This window comes from Spea bombifrons, chromosome 4 (assembly GCF_027358695.1).
Source record: "Spea bombifrons isolate aSpeBom1 chromosome 4, aSpeBom1.2.pri, whole genome shotgun sequence".
Taxonomy (NCBI): Eukaryota; Metazoa; Chordata; class Amphibia; order Anura; family Pelobatidae; genus Spea; species Spea bombifrons.
In genome coordinates, this window is record NC_071090.1 from 77,124,065 (window position 1) to 77,146,552 (window position 22,488).

Here is a 22,488-nt window from a genome sequence, read left to right on the forward strand (position 1 = left end):
TGACCTGGTGTTTTACATGAAGTATCATGTCGGGCTTTTGTTTTAATGATGTGAAATCTTTAAAACAACCATTTAATTGTTTAGTTCTTTTGAGGTGTCTATTTAATGAATAATTGTCAGACACTTCTTGTGCTCTCATCTAAAACAATTGGATTCATTTTTGGTTATGCAATAGTATATTTTGGAAATCATAAACTTACAGGAAATACCCTTCTAAGCAGTTGGTACAAACTTCAGGATCATCTGTTACGGAGAAAAAACATGCAAAAAAATCAGTAGGATGAAGGTAACAGGCTCGTGACTTAATAATAAATCTGCTGGAGAACAAAATGTTTAATACGTGTTAGCTATATTGCCCTGGAATTAAAAACAAGTGACTAATGATCATGTTATGTATACACCACCATTGCTTAGTGGATTCAACATTTTCAAGATGTGTCATCTATCTTGTTGAAGTATCTTAGGACTTCTTTTAAATGCTAAAACCACATATAAAGCATTTTACATCTGCTCATATACCCATCTTTCCAACACAAAGGTGGCTTTTTCTAAGAAAGTTACCAATCCCATCTATTTCCATCTAAACATTTGTTATAGACTGTAGAGCATGGCTCACTTTCCAACAAAGTTATTTTTATCATGGATAAAACTTCATGTTTACAGGGTGAAAAATGCTTCAACAGTTTATCGTGGAAGAAGGCATGCTAAGAAAGTATAATGTGAAGGAGTTAGCCAATATTGGCAAGCCCAACACAAGTCCACTGTGGTTCCAACACCAGTGATAGCTCCATAATCTCTGTATTTGGTATGTTACTTATGAAGGTTTGAATCTTTTTTTACCCAAGTCATAAAAACCAAGTATACTGAACAGCCTTCCCACACCTTAGTGCGTCCATACCTTACAGTGACTGCCCACGGCTAGTCAGCAGGGCCAACTCTCTAGGTGTCAGGTGAACTAAGATCTTGCATAAAGCTCTTTACTAATATAGTAGAGAAGCTGCAGGGCCACCTCCAACATGGTGGTACTGGGGCAGCTGACCAAGTACCGGACTTAAAATAAGGGCCTACTGTAACCACCGTCCAGTGTGTGATATTGCAGAGCACTAAGGTATGACATCATATCCAGGAACTCAGCATCAGGTGGTGCATAGACCTGAAATCAGGAATCACAAGAGCAAAGGTCCGTGTAAGTGACAACACAATCGTTCACCTGCATCTTATTGTGATTCTGCAGGAGGGGGCACTAGGAAAGACTTCCTTTAGGCATCACTATTGTTAAAGGTGCTCAGACACCTAGGTCACCTACATGGTAGAGCTGTCTCTGGCCATTGGATACACAGCTTAATTGTTTGGTTTGTCCTGAAGATGTATTATAGATTTGGACTAAAAAAAAACACCACATGCATTCTGAATGAATCAACAAATAAAAAAACCACATAATCAGGCACAACAAATACATAGTAACATACAAACTTAGTATTTGTGTTGTAAACACTACAAATATATAACGTTAGTTCAATGTGCCTTACCTATTGTACATGCTTTACACCCAAATTCACAGTCAAGACACTCTCCAGTCTCAGGATCTTCCACCTGTCCTATATTTTGCAGTGAATTTAAAAGAGAACTGATGATATTTGCTTATGCGGCGACATTCTTTAATTTCTGTACTGTACCAACGCATATATATATATAGATAAATGAATAAAATCCCACGTCTTACTTCACATGGCCTCTAACCCATGTTAGACAAGAGCACAAACTCATGGGTTTAAGCATCCCTTTAAGGGTTTTAAAGCCTCACTAAGCACCCATTGGGAATTACGTCAAAAGCTAAAACAGGAGTAATGCAATGAGCAAACAACAGGTTGGCGTAGGTCACAGCCTAGTAATAATTTAAAAAAAAAAAACAAAAAAAAAACAACAACATTTAAGGAATTCAAATATATTTGAGGAAGGACATGTATCATTAAGAACATAAGATACCATATTAGACAAATGATCAGGTACATGAGCTCTTATCCACTTTCATAGTCTATGTTTGTATTATAGTAACATTTATTTCCGTAATTTGCTATTTTATGGTGCTGGGGGGAAAGTGCATGTGGCATTCCACACGTATATATATGTGGCAACCCTGTCTCTGGAGACAATGTTTCTCCTTTCAATTTGAAAAGAATGGTGTGTCCGCTTTAGGTGCTTATGGCTGGGTGTGTCAGAATTTCATCCACCAGTTCCTTTATATCTTAAAAATGCATCCAGTTATGTCATACAAGGCAAATATTGAAATGAGTCACTGCCATGTTGTGCAGAAACTACAACAATCTAATTTTAAAAATTGCACATTAAGAATTTCTTTGGACCAGACATATAATGCTACTATTGTATTGCAATTCAACATTAAGTGTTTATGTTTTTTTTCCCACTTATATAGAACTATTCTGATGTCTTTCTTTTAAGTCTGTCTTTACTCCATGTTTCCATTTATCTGTCTGTAAAGCTTTTTCTTATTCACTCTCTGTCAGTCCAAGTGTTGAGGATTATGAGGCCGGGTGTGGAGATTCATTCAACCCTCATGTTTCAGAAGCACTATTCAGAATAAATCTTCTCTTTAGAACTTTCAAAAAAACTGGCGTCGTTACGGACATATCAATGAAACCACGTTTTAGCAATACAATCAATAACATTTGTTTTGGGAACGGCAACACTGTTATCCTACAGAGAAATGATAAAGTATAACTTAATTCCTTTAGGTATGCACAGGAAAAGCCTGGGTGATTAAAATGTCGATTGAATGGCATAAAGTATACCAAGGCAATGCAATCTCCTATTTCTCACATGCTTAACACAATGGCCTTTGATTTAATCAAAATTACAAAATCAACATATTTCTGGTGTATCCAGTGCCCATCAATGTGTATTTCATAGATAACAAGCACAAGTGAGAAATCACTGTTTATCACCCCAAACATCCACCTGTGCTGTCTTATCTTAGCAATGCAGCTCCCAGTGCCTGCTTCATTGTGCACTGAAATTTCCTTTGCCAGAGTTGGACATGAATTTTCAAGGCTTTAATTTAAGTGTTTGTTAATCATGTAATCAGCATACCTAAAACACCCTCAAACTTGTATTCTTTTAAAATTCTGTGCAGTTGTTAAGAAAAGATAAAAAAAGGCGAAGATCAAGAACAACAAGAAAAAGCAAGAGAAGAAATGGAGCTGCGGGAAAGGAGACAGGGACACCAAAGCTCGTTCGTGGAGGTGGAAAGACATTAAATGTGAAAGCATAAAATGTATTAATCATGACATAACTGGTGTGTTTTTGGTGGGCATGGTTGAAGGGGGGGCAGCATTTCATCATTAGACCCAGGCTCTGTGTCTTGGAGCCTGTCTTGGGCTGCCCTGGCCTTAAAGTGTATATATATATATATATATATATATATATATATATATATATATATATATATATATATATATATATATACACTCACTGGCCACTTTATTAGGTACAACCTGCTAGTACTGGGTTGGACTCCCTTTTGCCTTCAGAACTACTTTCTAAAAGGTGCTAGAAACATTCCTCAGAGATTCAGAGATTTGGGTCCACATGGACATGATGGCATCACGCAGTTGCTGCAAATATGTTGGCTGCACATCCATCATGCAAATCTCCCATTCCACTACATCCCAAAGATGCTCTATTGGATTGAGATCTGGTGACTGTTGAAGCCATTGGAGTACAGTGAACTCATTGTCATGTTCAAGAAAGCAGTTTGCGATGATGTGAGCTTTGTGACATGATGAATTTTCCTGCTTGAAGTAGCCATCAAAAGATGGGTACACAGTGGTGATAAAGGGATGGACATGGTCAGCAACAATACCCAGGTAAACTGTTGCATTTAAACAATGCTCAACTGGTAGAAAAGGGCCCAAAGTGTGCCAAGAAAATGTCCCCCACACCATTACCTCACCACCAGCAGCCTGAACTGTTGATACAAGGCAGGATGAATCCATGTTTTCATGTTGTTTATGCCAAAGTCTGACCCTGCCACCTGAATGTTGCAGCTGGAATCGAGACTCATCAGACCAGGCAACGTTCTTCCATTGTCCAATTTTGGTGAGCCTGTGCGAATTCTAACCTCAGTTTCCTGTTCTTTGCTGACAGGAGTGGCACCCGGTGTGGTCTTCTGCTGCTGTAGCCCATCTGCTTCAAGGTTCGTTATGTTGTGCGTTCAGAGATGGTATTCTGCAACGAGTGGTTATTTGAGTTACTGTTGCCTTTCTGTCATCTCGAACCAGTCTGCCCATTCTCTTCTGACATCAACAAGGCATTTTCGTCCACAAAACTGGCGCTCACTGGATATTTTCTCTTTTTCGGATCATTCTCTGTAAACCCTAGAGATGGTTGTGCGTGAAAATCCCAGTAGAACAGCAATTTCTGAAATACTCAGACCATCCCGTCTGGCACCAACAACCATGCCACGTTCAAAGTCACGTAAATCCCTTTTCTTCCCCATTCTGATTCTCGATTTGAACTTCAGCAAGTTGTCTTGACCACGTCTAGATGCCTAAATGCATTGAGTTGCTGCCATGTGATTGGCTGATTAGCTATTTGTGTTAACAAGTAATTGAATAGGTGTACCTAATAAAGTGGCCAGTGAGCGTATATATATTCTGTCTTTATTTGCATACACACACATACACACACACACACACACACACACAACAACGCACAAAATCATCAAACCTATCTGAAGCATAAATATCGCTATATAGCCATTACTGCATCTATGTGCCAGTTAAGCATATGACTCTTAACAAATTTTAGCCACAATTATTGAACATTATTTACAATTGAAGGTTGCTCTGTCTGCAAGCCACACATGAATTCCACAAGATATCAAGTCTCAGGTGGTCCCGTCACATACCTTCTACGCAGTGCATTAAATTGCATGCTCCGTTCTGTGGCTTGTAGTTGCCCTTGCATTTCTGACAGCTGTTAGCACCGATGCAGAGTTCACAGTTTAATGGACATGGCTCACAGGTGTAAGTGTCACGGTCTTGGTAAAATCCACGGGGGCAATGCGCCTTACAACGATTCCGATGAAGGAATCGTTCTACTCCATCTTCATCTTGGAAATGAAAACATAGAATAATGAATAACAAAACTACATTAAAATAGATGTATATTAAAATGTTGAGTGATCAACAGAACAATATAATCTAAAAACTCTTTGGCTAGTTAATAAGATGTTTTTATTAATTACTACCGTAATTGCTTTAATATTTTCCATTCCTGTAAAAATGATGGCCACTTTTAACTGGTTGTATTTTTAAATCCCTCTAAAAGCTTTCTAGCTTACACAGTCTGTTACACAAAATGTTGACTGAGATCTTTAGTTTATCTTTTCTATTGAAAGGAAGGATTTAACCGTACCAGGTATGATGTTTTAATGCTTCATTTAGCTACAAAAGTGTACACTACATGCCTACATGGTGGTATGAATGTTAAGTGTGCGCAGAAAATACGGAAAATGAATTAGTACTGCAGCAATGGCATATTCTATTAATGATAGGATGACAGAAGGCTTTAGTTTGCATGAGAGCTGCATTGGATTAAAATGGAGTGCAGCCCACTGATTCAGCTCCTTGGTAAACAATATAAGAGAGAGTGGAAGGGGAAGTCAGTATACAGGTTTCTATAGTATTCTATGTGAGATACTTTGTGAGAATGAGGTAATGGAAGCCACAGAGGTGTCTCCTGGGATGTTGAAGTCCCCAAGGATGACAAAGGGGGCATCAGAGAAAGGAAATGTGAAGCCATGATGAGAAGTGATCAAGAAAGATATTAGCGGTGCGTTAAGAGATGGTATTGAATAGCCGGATAGCATGAACCTTGAATGAGGAAAAAAGAGGAATGAAACAGAGGGAATAGGTTGAAAATGCAATTTGTGAAAAGTTGGATGCCTGCACCACCACCCTTTCTATCATCAGGTCTGGAAGTGTGAGTGAGGTGGAGGCTACCGTAGGAAAGAGCAACGGGAGAAGCAGTGTTAGATTAAGTTAACCAGATTTCATTTAGTGCTTGTTATGCGAATATACCGTATACCCCGGGAGTTGAATCTCTTACAAGTACATATAATTTAGCATTTATTCTAGGTTTTTTTTTCCTTTCTTCATTTGTCTGGATTTCAGACATCTGATTGAATTGAGCCTATTATGATCCTTCAATACACAGTCGCACAAATTGTGTTTGTGAAAAGATATATGGAGGAAAAATATTTAGTCCCATATAAAACACAGTATATAATTAATGCCTTCACTCTATTAACCTTTAAACTTTATTTTTTTATTTTACTTGTGAGTAACATCCTTTAAAACAAATGGCATATTTTGGCTGGCTGTTTTAAGTATTTATCTATACAAATGTGAAAAGGCATAATGAGATTTCTTAATCTAATATTATTGTTGTCAGCGTATTAGGTTTCTCAGGCATTAAGGTTTTATGTATGAATTAAACTCAATCATCAAATAAAGTTTTTAAAAAGTAACATTAAAAATTGACATTTGACTGAATCTGGGTCATATATTTTTAAAGTTTATGTATTGCTACAAAAGAGAAAATATGCTGCACCAAGCCTGCGTACAGTTTTGACTTTTTAAAACAGAAGAAGATACTTTGTTAACTTCATAGAAATCATAAATAAAATATTCTTGCTTTTTACATGGTTTACTAAAAAAAAATAAAAAAAAATAGAATCCAAGATTAAGTATTAATACATAATTCTCTTACCTATACCACACTCTGTGCATTCAAAGGGCTCCTGACCTGTACATTCCTCACAAGTGGAATGGCAATCCAAACACTGGGCATTGAGGGCAAATTGCCCGTTTGGGCAAAATGTGGCATAAATAGGACACAAATAACAGGTAATCAGCAGCAAGTAGGTGCATAGTGTTGCTCCCAGTATTTCCATGTTCTTGTTTTGTTGAGTTCTTACATGGAGTGTCTTCCAACAGGTGCACCTTCACAATAGCCAGGAGTAAGGTATTCCTAGATAGAAATTCTGCTAAAAGTATGAAATCCGAGCCACAAACTGGTCAAACCAGTCTGTGCCACAGTCCTTTCAGTGTTAAGGATCACATTCCTTACACAATTACTCAGGGAAAGCAGTTTGGAGAGGAAAAAGGGTGGATTGTTAACATTTCTTTAGTACCAATATACCAACTATAGTGTTTTAGTTCCCTGCTTGTTCTTCTGGCTTAGGAGAGGTTAACAAGGGTGGTTTCGGCAAACTGAAAAGTAAATGATTAATAAGGGAAATACAAAACGTTTTCTTCATAACGCAAAGTCTATAAATAAATAATAAAGACCTTTGATTGAACCATGTTATTACACCACTGTTAATAGATTTATGTGTTAATGCTTGGATTTGCTTGTGTCGGTTTTATTTATTTATACTTACCAATGGATTGTCAGACTGCCTTCCTTTCTATGGCTGGAGCTGCTCACTGGCAAACAGAGAGTTGTGGGTAAGATGAAGAATAAACTCTGTGCTAAGTATCAGTGAGAGTGATGGTCATTGATATTGAAGTTGGGTATAGAATGAATGGCACTATTAAAAGGTGCTATTAGCTATTATTATAGCTAGTATGCTATGAAGGTACTGGTAAAAGAAATAATTTTAAAGATGGAGAATATGATGCTGTTTCCTTTTACAATGAAAATAACTATGGTTGATAGGAATGGTTCTTAGTAATGGTACTGAAGTTGGGTGGGCAGGGCAGCTCATATGCAAACTATTTTGTAAGAGGTGCATTACATACAGTTCTACTCTTTCTTACAACTATGATCGCACTTGACAGAGGTGGGTGACCCAGACAGCTTCCACTCTTCTGCGAAAGGTTTGCAATGAGATTTCAGAGTGTTTCTGTGGGAATTTTTGCCCATTCATCCAGTAGAGCATTTGTGAGGTCAGGCACTGATGTTGGACGAGAAGGCATAGCTCACAATTTGCCTTCCAGTTCATCCCAAAGGTGTTCGATGGGGTTGAGGTCAGGGCTGTGTGCTGGCCAGTCATCCTTTTCCACACCAAACTCATCCAACCATGTTTTTATGGACCTTGCTTTGTCCACTGGGGCAAGTCATGCTGGAATAGAAAAAGGTCTTCCCCAAAATGTTCTCACACAGTTGGAAGCATAGCATAGCATTGTCCAAAATCTCTTGGTAGGCTAAATAATTTTCACTGGAAGTAAGGGGACCAATCCCTGAAAAACACCCGCATTACATTATCCCTCCTCCACCAAACTTTACGGTTGGCACAATGCAGTCAGACAGGTAACGTTTTCCTGGCATCCATCAAACCAAGACTCACCCATCAGGTTGCCAAACAGAGAAGAGTGATTAGTCACTCCACAGAACACAGGGTGGGGAAGGCGTTTCATTGCATTGTTTTCAAATGGAAGAGTACAGTAGCTAAGCTAATGGCAAACCGCTCACTTACCTAAATACACTGTTGACTGATTCCCAGTGTCATGCACTGGAAGCAATTTTACTGGCATTTCCCCCTTCTGTACTTGAGCCCATTTTAGCAGTATTTTACCATGATTAGCTATTTGGTTGTAAATACACACCCCTATTGTTGCGAATGTCAGTTTTTCTAGAGCTGCTGCAAAGGAAGTCAAGGTCGAAATTCTTGATACTTTCACTCTGGGTTGCTTGGTAACCTTAAGTTAAAACAGTTTATACTCCAAATGTTGTTTACAAACAGGTTTTTGATATGTATGAATAATTGTTCCATCCACTGTATCCGTAAGCTTTATAATCTAGTATACATATATCTTGTGCTTTCTGTCCCCTGACAAAAGAGTGTGTGTCAGGTCAGGCACTGATGTTGGGCGAGAAGGCTTGGCTCACAATCCATGTTCCAATTCATCCCAAAAAGATGTTAAGTGTGGTTAAGGTCATGGCTATGTGGACCAATCTCCTCAAACAATATCTTTATGGGACCATACTTTGTGCATAGGGGCACAGTCAGACTGGTACCACAATGGTGGAAACATACATTTCTCTAAAATATATTTTTTATACTATAGCATTAACATTACCCTTTACTGGAACTAAGGGGGCTAGCCCCAACCCTGAAAAACAACAGACCATTATCCTTCCTCCTCCAACTTTTACAGTAGGCAGTATGCATTCCTATAGGTATTGTTGCCCAAATTTCCAGCGTGGTTCATCACTCCAGAGAACACGTTTGCACTGCCCCAGTCTCCAGTGGCGGGGTGTGCTCCACACCACTCTAGTTGGTGCTTGGCATTGCACATAGTGATCTTTGGCTTGATTTTATACACCTGTTAGCAAAGGGTGTGGCTGAAACAACTGAACTGAAAAATAAGGGAGGGCGTCTACATACTTTTGGTCATACAGTGTATATATATATTTTTTTAAAAATAGCTCTATAAATACCTTTACATGGATTTAATTAGTATACAGAACATTAAAATGCAAGATTTGGGAAAACACTTAAACTTTAGCAAGATCCAAAACCTAAAGAGATCCCAACAGTTGTATCTGGCTAATTAAGCCTTGATAAGAAGTATGAAGCTATGCAATAAATATAATTACCTCACAGGAGTACATATGCCAACACATTTGTAGACAGACGTGTACATAAATAATCTTGCAGGAATTATTTCTTGATATACCTTGGAAGACTATTATTTATTGCATTAAACCCAGATTCAGCACAATAAGTTAGCATAAATTCTAATCATTATAGCATTCCCCTAATCTTATCAAAGCTTATAAATTGGAATGTAATACCAACCAAAATTTCAGAAATTTTACAAAACAAATTAAAATAATTTTCAACTTTTTTCCCTAAAGCTTAAAGACTTTATGTCTTTTTCCTTGTTGGCCCAATAATAGGTATTGACTTTGTCTCACTGGCATAAGTACAGGGGTTGCAGCAGTCGCAGCTGCGATGCTGCCCGTGCCTCTAGGGTGCGGTGCGGCCCCTTCTTCCTGTCTCCTCGTACCGGTATAAAATTGTTAAGAAAGTTTCCAAACTATTTTGAATCGGTACGCGGAGACAGGAACATATGGGGATCACGTGACCCCACAGTGAAACCGAGGCTGCCTGCACACTGTGCGCGAGCAGCCAGAGGGAAAGCTGCAGGAGCGGCGAGAGGAAAGCGGGGGCGGGAGGTGAGAATGTGGTGGGAATGTATGCATATATACCGTATTGGCTCGGATATAGGCCGCCCCCGTATATAGGCCGCACCCTAAAAGTTTGGTGCTTTTTTAAAGAAAAAGTTTTTTTTCTTTAAAAAAGCACCAAAAAAAACATGCTGCCACTCTGTCTCCCCCCCCCCGAGATACGCTGCCGCTGTCCTCCCTCCCCGCGATACGCTGCCGCTGTCCTCCCTCACCGCGATCCGCTGCCGCTGTCCTCCCTCACCGCGATCCGCTGCCGCTGTCCTCCCTCCCCGCGATCCGCTGCCGCTGTCCTCCCTCCCCGCGATCCGCTGCCGCTGTCCTCCCTCCCCGCGATCCGCTGCCGCTGTCCTCCCTCCCCGCGATCCGCTGCCGCTGTCCTCCCTCCCCGCGATCCGCTGCCGCTGTCCTCCTCTGCCCCCCCCTCCTCGACTTACCGGAGCAGACTCCCGGGTGTCTTGCGGGGCCGGCGAGGGACATCTACGCAATACGCGTATGCAATTTCCGGTACCGGAAGTTGCATGCGCGTATTGCGTAAATGTCTCCCGCCGGCCCCGCAAGACACCCGGGAGTCTGCTCCGGTAAGTCGGGGGGTGGGCAGAGGTAAAACGCTTAGATAACCTCCCGTGCCGGCACCCCCCCCCCCCCCCGTGGGAAGTGCTGGCAGGGGAGGCTGTCTGAGCGTATCGGGGAGAAGGATGCAGGTCCCCTGCACCGCTGCGGGGGATCTGTATCTTAACCCCGCTGCCTGCCCGGCGCCCGGGACTGCATGTCCCGGGCGTCGGGCGCTAGAGCCCGAATATAGGCCGCACCCCCACTTTAAAAACTTAAAGTGGGGGAAAAAAGTGCGGCCTATATTCGAGCCAATACGGTATATATATATATATATATATATATATATATATATATACATATATATATATATATATATATGGAAGCATGTGTAATTGTGTGTGTGTGAGAGCATGCATGTGTGCTTTCTATCCAAAAAGGAAGTCATAATGTATCTTTTAAAAAAAAGTATAGTCCAAAATTATTTTTATTTTGATAGCAGAAATAAAACAACAGATCTGCAATCAGATTTGATGATTCTATATAAGCAAGCATGCATTGGGGTCTTTTTCTGAGATTTCTTTGTAAACCAGGTGCAGTCAGTGGTATGTGTTTTAGCTCTCCAGCTATGGAACCACTTAATTTACATTTAAATGTGCTCCTCTGAGAGTAGTCAGGCAGGCAAAGAAAGAGGTAATCACTTCAAAAAAGAATGTTATACTGTATCTCATGAATTGGACCTTCACAAAGGGACTGCTGAAGCATGATACCCTTCCACTGTTACTCATTACAAATTACAAAGGCCTCCTGTGAAGCATGGTTAAGCCACATAAGTCACATCCTCTGTCTGAACAGGTCTGAATGTAGAGAGGGTTCCTAGAAATATGTTTTGACAACATATACAGCCAGTTTTCCAGGCTGAATGGAATACACATCTGAATTATACTTGCACAGTAAAACCAAAGTATTGTATAGTCCACACAATGACTTTTCTTTGTTTAGAAAAATATTTATACTGTTCATCCACTTTCATGCAGCATTTAATGTCAGCATCTTACCTTCGGTTTCTTTTGTAGTTGCATGTAGCATTGGGTCTAATTCTGTTTCAGTTGTATTGAGGTCAGTCCATCTCTCCACATCACCCATAAAAGCCATTCCATTATTTCCTGCACAATAAACTAGCCATTCTGAGTACACTGATCAGCCAAAACATTATGGCCACTCACAGCTGATAATCTTGTCACCATGGCACCCATCAGTGGGTGGGATATATTAGGCAGCAAGTGAACATTCCGTCCTCAAAGTTAATGTGTTAGAAGCAAAAAGTGGGCAAAAGTAAAATTTTGAGCAACTTTGACAAGGGCTAGATTGTGATCGCTGGATGGCTGGATCAGAGCAACTCCAAAACTGTAGCTCTTGTGAGGTGTTCCCGGTCTGCAATGGTCAGCACCTATCAAAAGTGGTCCAAGGAAGGAAAAGCCGCAAAACCAATGACAGGGTCATGGGCAGCCAAGATGCTGCTGGGGGGGGGCGAAGGCTGGCCCGTGTGGTCAAACCAAACAGACGGGCTACTGTTTCTCAAATTGCTGAAAAGGTTAATGCTGGTTCTGATTGAAAGGTGTCAGAACACACAGTGCATTGCAGTTTGTTACTTGTGGGGCTCTGTAGCCGCAGACCAGTAAGGGTGCCCATGCTGACCCCTGTCCCCTGCCAAAAGCACCTACAATGGGCACAAGAGCATTTGAACTGGACCATAGAGCAATGGAAGAAGGTGATCTGGTCTGATGAATCACGTTTTCTTTTACAACATATGGATTGCCGGGTGCATGTGTGTTGTTTACTTGGAGAACACATGACACCAGGATACACTATAGGAAGAAGGCAAGCTGGCAGAGGCAGTGTGATGCTTTGGGCAATGTTCTGCTGGGAAACCTTGGGTGCTGCCATTCGCCTAAATGTTACTTTGACACATACCACCTAGCTAAGCATTGTTTCAGACTATGTACACCCTTTCATGGACACAGTATTCACTAATGACATTGGCCTCTTTCAGCAGGATAATGTACTCTGCCACAATGCAAAAATGGTTCAGGAATGGCTTGAGGAACACAACAACGAGTTCAAGGTGTTGACTTGGCCTCCAGATTCCCTAGATCTCAATCCATTTGAACCTCTGTGTGATGTGCTGGACAAACAAGCCTGATCCATGGAAGCCCCACCTTGTAACTTACAGGAATTAAAGGATCTGCGACTAACGTCTTGGTGCCAGATACCACAGCACACCTTCAGAGGTCTAGTGGAGTCCATGCCTCGATGGGTCAGGGCTGTTCTGGCTGGAAAAGGGGGACCTACACAATATTCGCGGGTGGCCATAATGTTATGGCTGATCGGTATTCAGTAAAGTAAGATGGAATTCTTCATTCATTACAAAAGTATAATAAAGTGCGCTCAGTGTACATCCAACAAAAGACAATTGATAAATAAATTTGACAGAACCTGCTATGTTTAGCTATTTCTTTGTATATGGTCTTGAGATGTATATATAAATGAACACATACACACAGCATGTCACTTTACCATTTGAATTAAGCAGAAACAGCCCAGTTCTTCTTGCAGGAGAAACTTGCCAATGAGGTGCTTCTTCAACACGCATAGTGAATTCATGGAGTTGAAACCACAGCTCTCCTGACAATTCTCCTGCTAACTCACTCTCACTCTCACTCTCACTACCAGTATGCTTTATTGAATCAGCAAAAGATCTGCTTAAAAAGAAACTAGAAACTTTTCTAGGTTCCTGGTCCCATTCCACAGAAACATACATATGAAGCCTATGTCAAGCACATGCAAGTCTTAAGTACTACAGTAGCTTCTTTTCAACAGAAAACATATATAACCAACAAAACATACATCAGTCAGGAGACAGAGGCTATGACCAGGATCATAAGAGCACAGAGGTGATATACAAGGAAATCCTTATGTGGCCAGAATTTGGGGGCCTCCCACACCCCTGGAGGGCTAAATCATCCATAATTTAAAAAAAAGTCACATAATCAGGTGTCTATTTCAGTTCTTGAAAGCCATCTTAAAGATTTAATTATGTATTACAAAAGAGACCTTCATGCAGAGGATACACAGAAGATGATGACGTGGTCATTCACAAAGCCTTACATTAGACAACGCATGTGAATAGTGGGACAGTTGTAAGGAATTACTTCTTCTCATCTGCCAGAGGTGAACATATTGGCACACAAACAACTTTCTAAAAAGATAACAATGTCCATGGGAAGCATAGTTGCATATTTTCACCACTAGGCAGCAGTAATTACATCAACACGTTGAGAACAGGTACAGAAAGACTGCACAGAGAGGATATAAGCTTCTCCAGGAGATGGCTCCAATCATGGACAGATAGCACAACTCTTCAAAGGCGTTATTCACAGAGAAAGAGGTATGCACAGGTGACCATATTTACTCTGCAGTCAGGTAGCTTTATCTTTTTAATTACTACATACCTCCTTGAATAGTCAGTGTAAAATACACCATACTTACCTTGTCAAATGCATCCAAACTCAGCAGTTGGCTTGTAGCTTCCTGCAAATAGCTGGGTGTGCACTGAATTCTTGCTCTGTTTTGTGTAATATAAAAGTAAAGACTGGACTTTGCGTATCCAGCAGACCTCCATAAGCCCAGAGCTGTAACTAGCGCTTTAAATTCACAACAAGCAACTTAATAATTAAAAAAATACCCTAAAGAGGAAGAATAATCGTAAGGAACAAAACAAAATCTGATTTTGCCTGCTAGATGCATCATAAAAAGACTACTATTAAAAAAAGTATTTTGACATTATTAATGAGGCCTGCAGAAATCAAACAGATGCAATAAAAAAAATGAAACAGATGAAACGTGCCACACAATGTATAACCCTTAGAGTGGTATGCCATATGTAACCAGACAACTATGCTTAGAATGCCAACTACACAAGCCATGCAAAGTGACACTGTGAGGGCTCCATAGAGTGCAAAGAAAAAATTCTGTAGTGTAGCGGGTCTGGTCATTGACTGCTAATCAGATGGGAAGCCTTCTCTTACCTCAACCAGCCGTCGTCTAGCATTTATACCTAATCAGTGAGGCTCCTTCTGTAGGAGGGGGAATTCTGTTGATTACTCTGTGATAGATCTGCAGCTTCAGTGTAAGTACTTTGTTTTTGAAGTACCTGCTACATGGCGATGGCAGCCTAACACACCTTCTTGGTACCATGGGAATCAGATTGCTGTTGATACGCAGAGATCAGTGACCAGACAGCCACTGTAAACCCTTCTCGTTCTCCACTGTACAAAAATGTGTCCCATCCCTGGGCATTGAGATGGTTAACGATTAAGCTGGCACAAGGCTTTCCAATGGCAGTTTTTAGGAAGTGGATACAATTAGTAATATGTTGACAGTTCATCCCACTTGCGCATCTGTCACATTCTAGTACATGACAACCGGGATTCTTCATGTGTGTGAACATTTTTTGAAGTTTAAGAACAAGTTTGCACCGCAAACCATAGCTACCCACAAACTGGCTTTTAAATGTCATAAAAAGGACTTACCACAAGCAAGAGTCGAAGGAAATTGCTCAATGGATAGACACTTTGCTAATATGATTAAGTCTGACATTCTCTTTTCCATTCTGACATGAAAGCAGTATTCATCTCAGTGGGAGTTTTCTAGATTGTATTTGATGTTTCGCTTTTCAGCTGCTCCATGGATATTTAAATAACCTCCTCGCTTATTAAACCTGAATACAAGGAAAACTCATACCAACGGCTGCTAAAGTTTAACAAATCGACAACGCAGTTATAGAAGCCGTGAACAGTAATGTACTAGCCAAGCATGCGTTCTTCATGTACACGTACCAGGGAACCTTCTTAGTTTGACCCAGACTCTCACGATTTTTTTACACTAATCGCAGGGTCGAAGGGTAAATGGGGGATTCACAGGTTACATGTTCTGATGGTGATTCCTCCTTATTCCAATTCATAATAAGGCATGGTCAGGAACACGTGTGCCACATTGCTCTTTATGGCACCTGATTTTCTTAGGGGGGGAAATAACTGTTGCCCCCCTCCCCCGACCTAGATACTAACATGCTTACATAGGGAACATGTGAAATCCAACTAGAGCTGAAACAACGAATCGATAAAATCGATAATAATCGATAACGGAAATCATCGATAACGATTTCCGTTATCGATTAATCGAGTGATCAATTCGTTGTTGGAGCACTCGGCTCCTTTTACTTACCTCCGCGAGCGTTCCCCGCTTCTGCTACACGCTCTGCAGTCTCCGCCTTCTTTTAGCTACGTGACGGATGTGACGCGTTCCGGAGGTAAGTATTCTTCATGTCTATGTGCACGGATCGCACAGAGCGAATCGCTCTGTGCGAATGGAGCCACTCGCACAGAGCGGTTCGCTCTGTGCGAGTGGCTCCACTCGCACAGAGCGGTTCGCTCTGTGCGAGTGGCTCCATTCGCACAGAGCGGTTCGCTCTGTGCGAGTGGCTCCATTCGCACAGAGCGGTTCGCTCTGTGCGAGTGGCTCCATTCGCACAGAGCGGTTCGCTCTGTGCGAGTGGCTCCATTCGCACAGAGCGGTTCGCTCTGTGCGAGTGGCTCCATTCGCACAGAGCGGTTCGCTCTGTGCGAGTGGCTCCATTCGCACAGAGCGGTTCGCTCTGTGCGAGTGGCTCCATTCGCACAGAGCGGTTCGCTCTGTGCGAGTGGCTCCATTCGCACAGAGCGGTTCGCTCTGTGCGAGTGGCTCCATTCGCACAGAGCGGTTCGCTCTGTGCGAGTGGCTCCATTCGCACAGAGCGGTTCGCTCTGTGCGAGTGGCTCCATTCGCACAGAGCGGTTCGCTCTGTGCGAGTGGCTCCATTCGCACAGAGCGGTTCGCTCTGTGCGAGTGGCTCCATTCGCACAGAGCGGTTCGTGAGTGTGGGTGCAGGGCAGAGTGGGGGTGGGGGTGCAGGGCAGAGTGGGGGTGGGGGTGCAGGGCAGAGTGGGGGTGGGGGGTGCAGGGCAGGAGACTGGGTGCAGGGCAGAGTGGGGGTGGGGATGCAGGGTGTGAGTGTGGGTGCAGAGCAGAGTGGGAGACTGGGTGCAGGGCAGAGTGGGGGTGGGGATGCAGGGCAGGGTGTGAGTGTGGGTGCAGGGCAGAGTGGGTGCAGGGCAGAGTGTGAGTGTGGGGGCAGGGCAGAATGTGGGGGCAGGGCTGGGTGCAGGGCAGAGTTAGAGACTGGGTGCAGGGGCACAGTGCAAAGTGCTGGGTGCAAAGTGCCAGTGCTGGGTGCAAAGTGCCAGGGCTGGGTGCAAAGTGCTGGGTGCAAAGTGCCAGGGCTGGGTGCAAAGTGCTGGTGCAAAGTGCTGAATGCTGGGTGCAAAGTGCTGGATGCAAAGTGCCAGGGCTGGGGCAAAGTGCTGGGTGCAAAGTGCTGGGTGCAAAGTGCCAGGGCTGGGTGCAAAGTGCTGGGTGCAAAGTGCTGGGTGCAAAGTGCTGGGTGCAAAGTGCAAAGTGCTGGGGCAAAGTTTCTTGAACAGTAATAGTCCACCTCTTTTCAGAATGTTTGGGGTTATTTTGTTTCATAAATATTGTGTTTGGGTTCTTGTACTTTGAAAATATTGTTTTTTATTACATCATAACAAAATAAGAATGTTAATGTAAATTTTAAGTTGTTTTTTAACATCCAGTTCATTAAATTCTTTTAAATAAACGAAAAATTTGCATATTGTTTTTTTTTATCCGATTAATCGATTAATCGAAAAAATAATCGGCCGATTAATCGATTATTAAAATAATCGTTAGTTGCAGCCCTAAATCCAACAAATGATTTTGCTTTTCATTGAAGTCATTGAAGGGTCCTTAATCAGCTAAAGGAAATGACTCTTGCTTTTCTACTTAAATACACAAAGCATGGCTAACAATGAAAAGGGAAAGGACTGGCTATGTTGCTCTCTAAAATAGGAACTTGATCCAGAGGGCAAATGAATGTGCCAACTATTCCTCATACTAAAAATTATATCTTTATTATGTAACCCTATTGTTAATTGTGTTTACTTGCAGCTTAAGACGGGGTCTGAATGACTGGCAAGACAGTTTGCATTAATCCAAGTAGTATGCTCTTAGCATCTTTCTGGTTAAAGCTCCCATAGAATACCATTTGAAGTGATCTTTTTGAAAGATATGATTGTAAAAAACGGTTGTTGCTCACTAGAACCGCAGCAGGCTGACTGTCAGGAGGTGATCACAGTAAGCAAGATACGTGATGATTCACACAATGATTAAAATATATGTGGTTTTTTAAGTGCTGAATTAACCACATACATAAAATTAAAAGTAAAATGTGCTCAGTCTTTTTTTTGTCACGTAAAACACAATAAACAAATGCAGGCCACGACTGGCACAAAGGGCAGATGCCCGGTGGGCCGCTGGACAACGGCACCACAAACTCGCTCGTTCTGCCACTCCAGCACTTGTGTCATCAAGGCAAAGCAAAATATGCAGGTGTATTAATAAATATTAATAAAAAGGCTTTAACTGTTTTCTTATGCTTGCAGATCCTGTAATGCAGCATTATCATCCTCTTTCACGTTCCCCTTTCTGTCTGAGTTTCACATAAGGATGCCCTTTTTCTTGGACGTACCTTATTTTTACATGTTGCTGATCTACAAAGGGATTCCCTCCATTACAGAGCATGTACTGCATAAAGAAGAAAAATGCATATTAGTACTTTAATATGCAATCGTTAAATCTGACAAAAAGCAAATATATCGCATTCCTTTAGGAGAAGATGCCGCGCACCCCTTCTTCTGTGGTCTGACATTTCACACTCCATATAGAAAGTGTCCCTGTAGAAAAGCCCGTATATAGAGATAAATGAAAGTGCTCTCTGCGTATACACACGAAGTCCCATAATGCTCGTCAGTGCAGTGCTGGAGCCAACTGGCGGGAAGTATATCGGTTAACAGCTGAACAGATCTCCTGTATGACAAATAGCGGTGGGACACCACCAGGGACAGATTAGTGGAAGAGCACACAAAGCAATTGTTCCGGCTCTGTGAGGGACTCATACAGTGCAGCATTGGCGGTGATTCTCCCTCACCAACCCTGCACACTGGAAGGAGATGTCAAAGCACAGTGATGGAGCTGCAGATCATAGTACTTACAGAGTGTGGCAGGTAGCTCCGTCACTGTGCTATGCACCGAGAAACAAGGGAATATGAAGGACATCCACGAGGATTTAGTAAATACCTTGCGGGAGGGGGAGCAATAGGGCCCCAGGTACCTTGATCTGGCCTTGGACACCACAAACATTTAAAATTCATATGATGCATGTATTCATTTGTACACCTAATATAATGTAGGCTAGCAACAGGTTCAAATTAGATGTGGCCAGGACAAAATAAAATGGCTGATATGGTAACCCTAATTTAGCAATGGAACAGGGAGGGTAGAGTGACAATTACTTTATAACATATTTTATAAAAATGTAAATACCGGTACATCTGCTGTGACTTTTCCCTTAAGTATGCTTGTTTTTTTTCTATTAAATATATGTAAATATGTGGATAATACAGACTGGAATTTTTTTTACTTTTCTAATTAAATGTATTAATAAAGAACATGTCATTGGTGCAGTATATCAATGAAAGCTTAAGCACTAAGTTATAATTCAACTTCATGTTAGTAAATCCATTCCATTTATCAAATACATGTATATGTACTCCTGTTGCCAGTTCCATCCAGTCATTCAATTGTTACGTCATGTGAGTGGCAATTTCATTTGATGAATGATTTAATTAGGTAGCAATTTAATCAATTGGCAGCAGCAGTACGCATAGCTCTTTATTGCAGTTCATTATGCAAGACAAAGTAATCACTTGTCTTAAGGAGAAGTTGCAGCTCCCCACCTCTTATAGTCTTCCATTTTGCTCGACTGTTTGGTTTAAATCAGCCAACCAATGGCAAGAAAGTGCTCCTAATCAAATTAATGGAAGCACTTTCTGTGCATACGCATGGTGGTCTTTTTAGGCCCCTTCTTTCTCCAGTTATACTTGCAGAGAGCTGGATCTGACTTGTGCTTACTATATCATGTGTTATAGATATACGTACAACTGTATGAATCAAGATAAGCACTCACTGGATTTTGATTCAAAAAGATGTATTGTTCCAATGCAGTTTGATGTTTCAGTCTCTGATTGAGACTTTTTTCAAGACACCCTCAAGGGTATTCACACCAAATAAATAGTTATAAAGTCATCCACTATGTAATCCCTCCCCCCTGGAACATGAACCCTGTGAAAACATCATATAAAACATGTTTTATATTTAACCCCTTAAGGACAATAGGGGTTTTTACTCGTAGTATATTGTGGGACAATGGCTATTTTAACATTTTTCGGTGTTGCTGTTTAGCTGTGATTTTCTTCTTTCTCATTTCGTGCTCCCACACATATGATATATTGTTTTTTTCAGGACAAACAGGGCTTTCTTTAGATACCATTAATTTTATCATATCATCTAATTTACTATAAAAAAAAAATGATAAAATATGGGGATTTTTTGTTAAAAAATTACTTTTTCTCACTTTTTAAACAAAAAACTTTTACTCATCTGCAAAAACGAATGAAAAAACCTGCTAAATAGATTCTACTATTTGTCCTGAGTTTAGAAATACCCAATGTTTTTATGTTTTTTTGCTTTTTTCTGCACGTTATGGGGCAATAAGTACAGGTAGCGTTTTGCTATTTCAAAACCTTTTTTTCCAAATCTGGTAATTCTTCCCCCCATGTGCCATTTCGGGTATCTTTGAAGCCGGCCAATGCAATTTACCCCATCAAGTCATATATTTTTAAAAACTAGACACCCCAAGGTATTTCACATGCTGGTAATTTAACCCTTTCCATGCACTAATTTTACCACCAGCCTTTGTGAAACTTTATGGTAGTACATTTTTTTGTATTTTTTTCACACACGTTGTACTTCAGGTATAAATTTATCGCTCCTGGTATATGTCCCTGTCAAACAACACCCCAATATGTGTTCAGTAACATCTCCTGAGCGCAGTGATACCCCACATGCATGGGTTTGTTGGGTTATTTGGGATGTAAAAGGCCGCCTTTGTGAGGTGTGTATTTTTTGGCCATTTAGACATCTGATCCTACTGCCCCCATGTCCCATATTTGGGACACCTTTGAACCCGGCCAATTCAATTTATCCCATCCACTCATGCATTTTTTAATACGAGACACCCTATGGGCATTTGTAATGCCAATATTTTAACTCTTTCCATGCTGGAATTTTTGTAAAGATAAAGAATTTTAGGACTTGCTTATTAATTTTTTTTTTTTTGGTGACAGTGGGGATTTTTATATGTTACCATATTATTTTTATTTTTTTTAAACATTTTTTAAATTTTTTTTTTTAAATTTTTTTTACTAATCACTCATTAGTGAGCTGGGCTCCATTGACCTTGCATGGTTGGATGCAGTACCTGCATTCAACCTGCAGGAGGAGCTCGAGAGTTCACAAGAGGGTCTGGATAGACCCTCTATGAACTCATATTTATTGTTGATGCCATCCTGTGAATGACGGCAACGTCATTCACAGGATGGCACTTGTGGTTGCTCCTCGGAGCAATCACAAGGCGATCGGGGTAGGGGGTAGTGTTACTGACATGCCTCGATATCGAGGCATGTCAGTAACACCATTTATGCTTAGGAAGCGATTCAGATCGCTTCCTAAACTGTTTTAGCCGGGCGCCGCCGCGATCTTTGATGATCGGTGCGGCGGCGGCCATTTTTCTTCCGGGGAGGGCTGCCGAAGGCTGCCCTCCCCGGATCCACGGTCAGCCTCACTTGTGAGGCTTCCGTGGATGCTGCAAAGCCGCCGATCGCGGCGAAAACGCCGCGATCGCGGCGATGCAGCTATTTAACGGCAGCCCGTACATGTACGGGCATTATCGTTAACCCGTTGCACGGCAACCCCGTATATGTACGGGGATTGTCGTTAAGGGGTTAATATAGCAATCACACTCCTATCATGCACAAGCAGCCAATACATTCTGAAACCTGACTATCTGCCCCCCTTGTGTATTGATGCTACCAGCAGTATGGGGTCTGCACATCACTTACAGCCTCCCTGTGCCTTTTTTTACATCACATGGATGGACAGGGGCACGTGCCTCGCGTAGCTGAAGGACACATGGCACCAGGATGCACTATGGGAAGAAGGTAAGCCAGCAGAGGCAGTGTGATGCTTTGGGCAATGTTCTGCTGGGAAAACTTGGGTCCTGCCATTCGTCTGGATGTTACTTTGACACTTCCACCTACCTAAGCATTGTTGCAGAACATGTAAACCCTTTTCCATGGACATGGTATTTCCTGATGACGCTGGCCTCTTTCAGCAGGGTAATGCACCCAGCCACAAAAACGATTTGATAAACACAAAAAAGGAGTTCAAGGTGTTGAGAAACAACTTCGATCCATGGAGGCCCCGTCTGGCAACTTACAGAACTTAAAGGATCTGCCGCTAACGTGCTGGTGCCAAATACCATAGCACACCTTCAGATGTCTAGTGGAGTCCATGCCTTGACAGGTCAGGGTTGTTTTCGCCTACACAATATTAGGCAGGTGGTCATAATGTTATGGCTGATCGGTGTAATACAACGACAAATAA

The 22,488-nt window shown here is 41.6% G+C and overlaps 1 protein-coding gene across 1 annotated transcript; it reads right to left on the bottom strand.

Annotated features, from left to right (window-relative positions):
- Positions 1–4,919: 4,919 nt before the first annotated feature.
- LOC128491430 (proprotein convertase subtilisin/kexin type 5-like) lies at positions 4,920–7,041 on the bottom strand. The gene is made up of 2 exons (XM_053463754.1): positions 6,793–7,041; positions 4,920–5,131 (listed from the first exon to the last, which is right to left on the bottom strand). The coding sequence occupies exons 1-2, from the start codon at positions 6,974–6,976 to the stop codon at positions 4,920–4,922; spliced, it is 396 nt and encodes a 131-aa protein (XP_053319729.1). The 5' UTR covers positions 6,977–7,041.
- Between the last annotated feature and the right edge of the window lie 15,447 nt (positions 7,042–22,488).

Coding starts and splice junctions, on each gene's coding strand:
- LOC128491430 (XM_053463754.1), bottom strand. CDS start 6,976: ATGGAAATACTGGGAGCAACACTATGCACCTACTTGCTGCTGATTACC. Junction 5,132..6,792: donor ATGCACAGAGTGTGGTATAG/GTAAGAGAATTA, acceptor TTCATTTCCAAG/ATGAAGATGGAGTAGAACGA.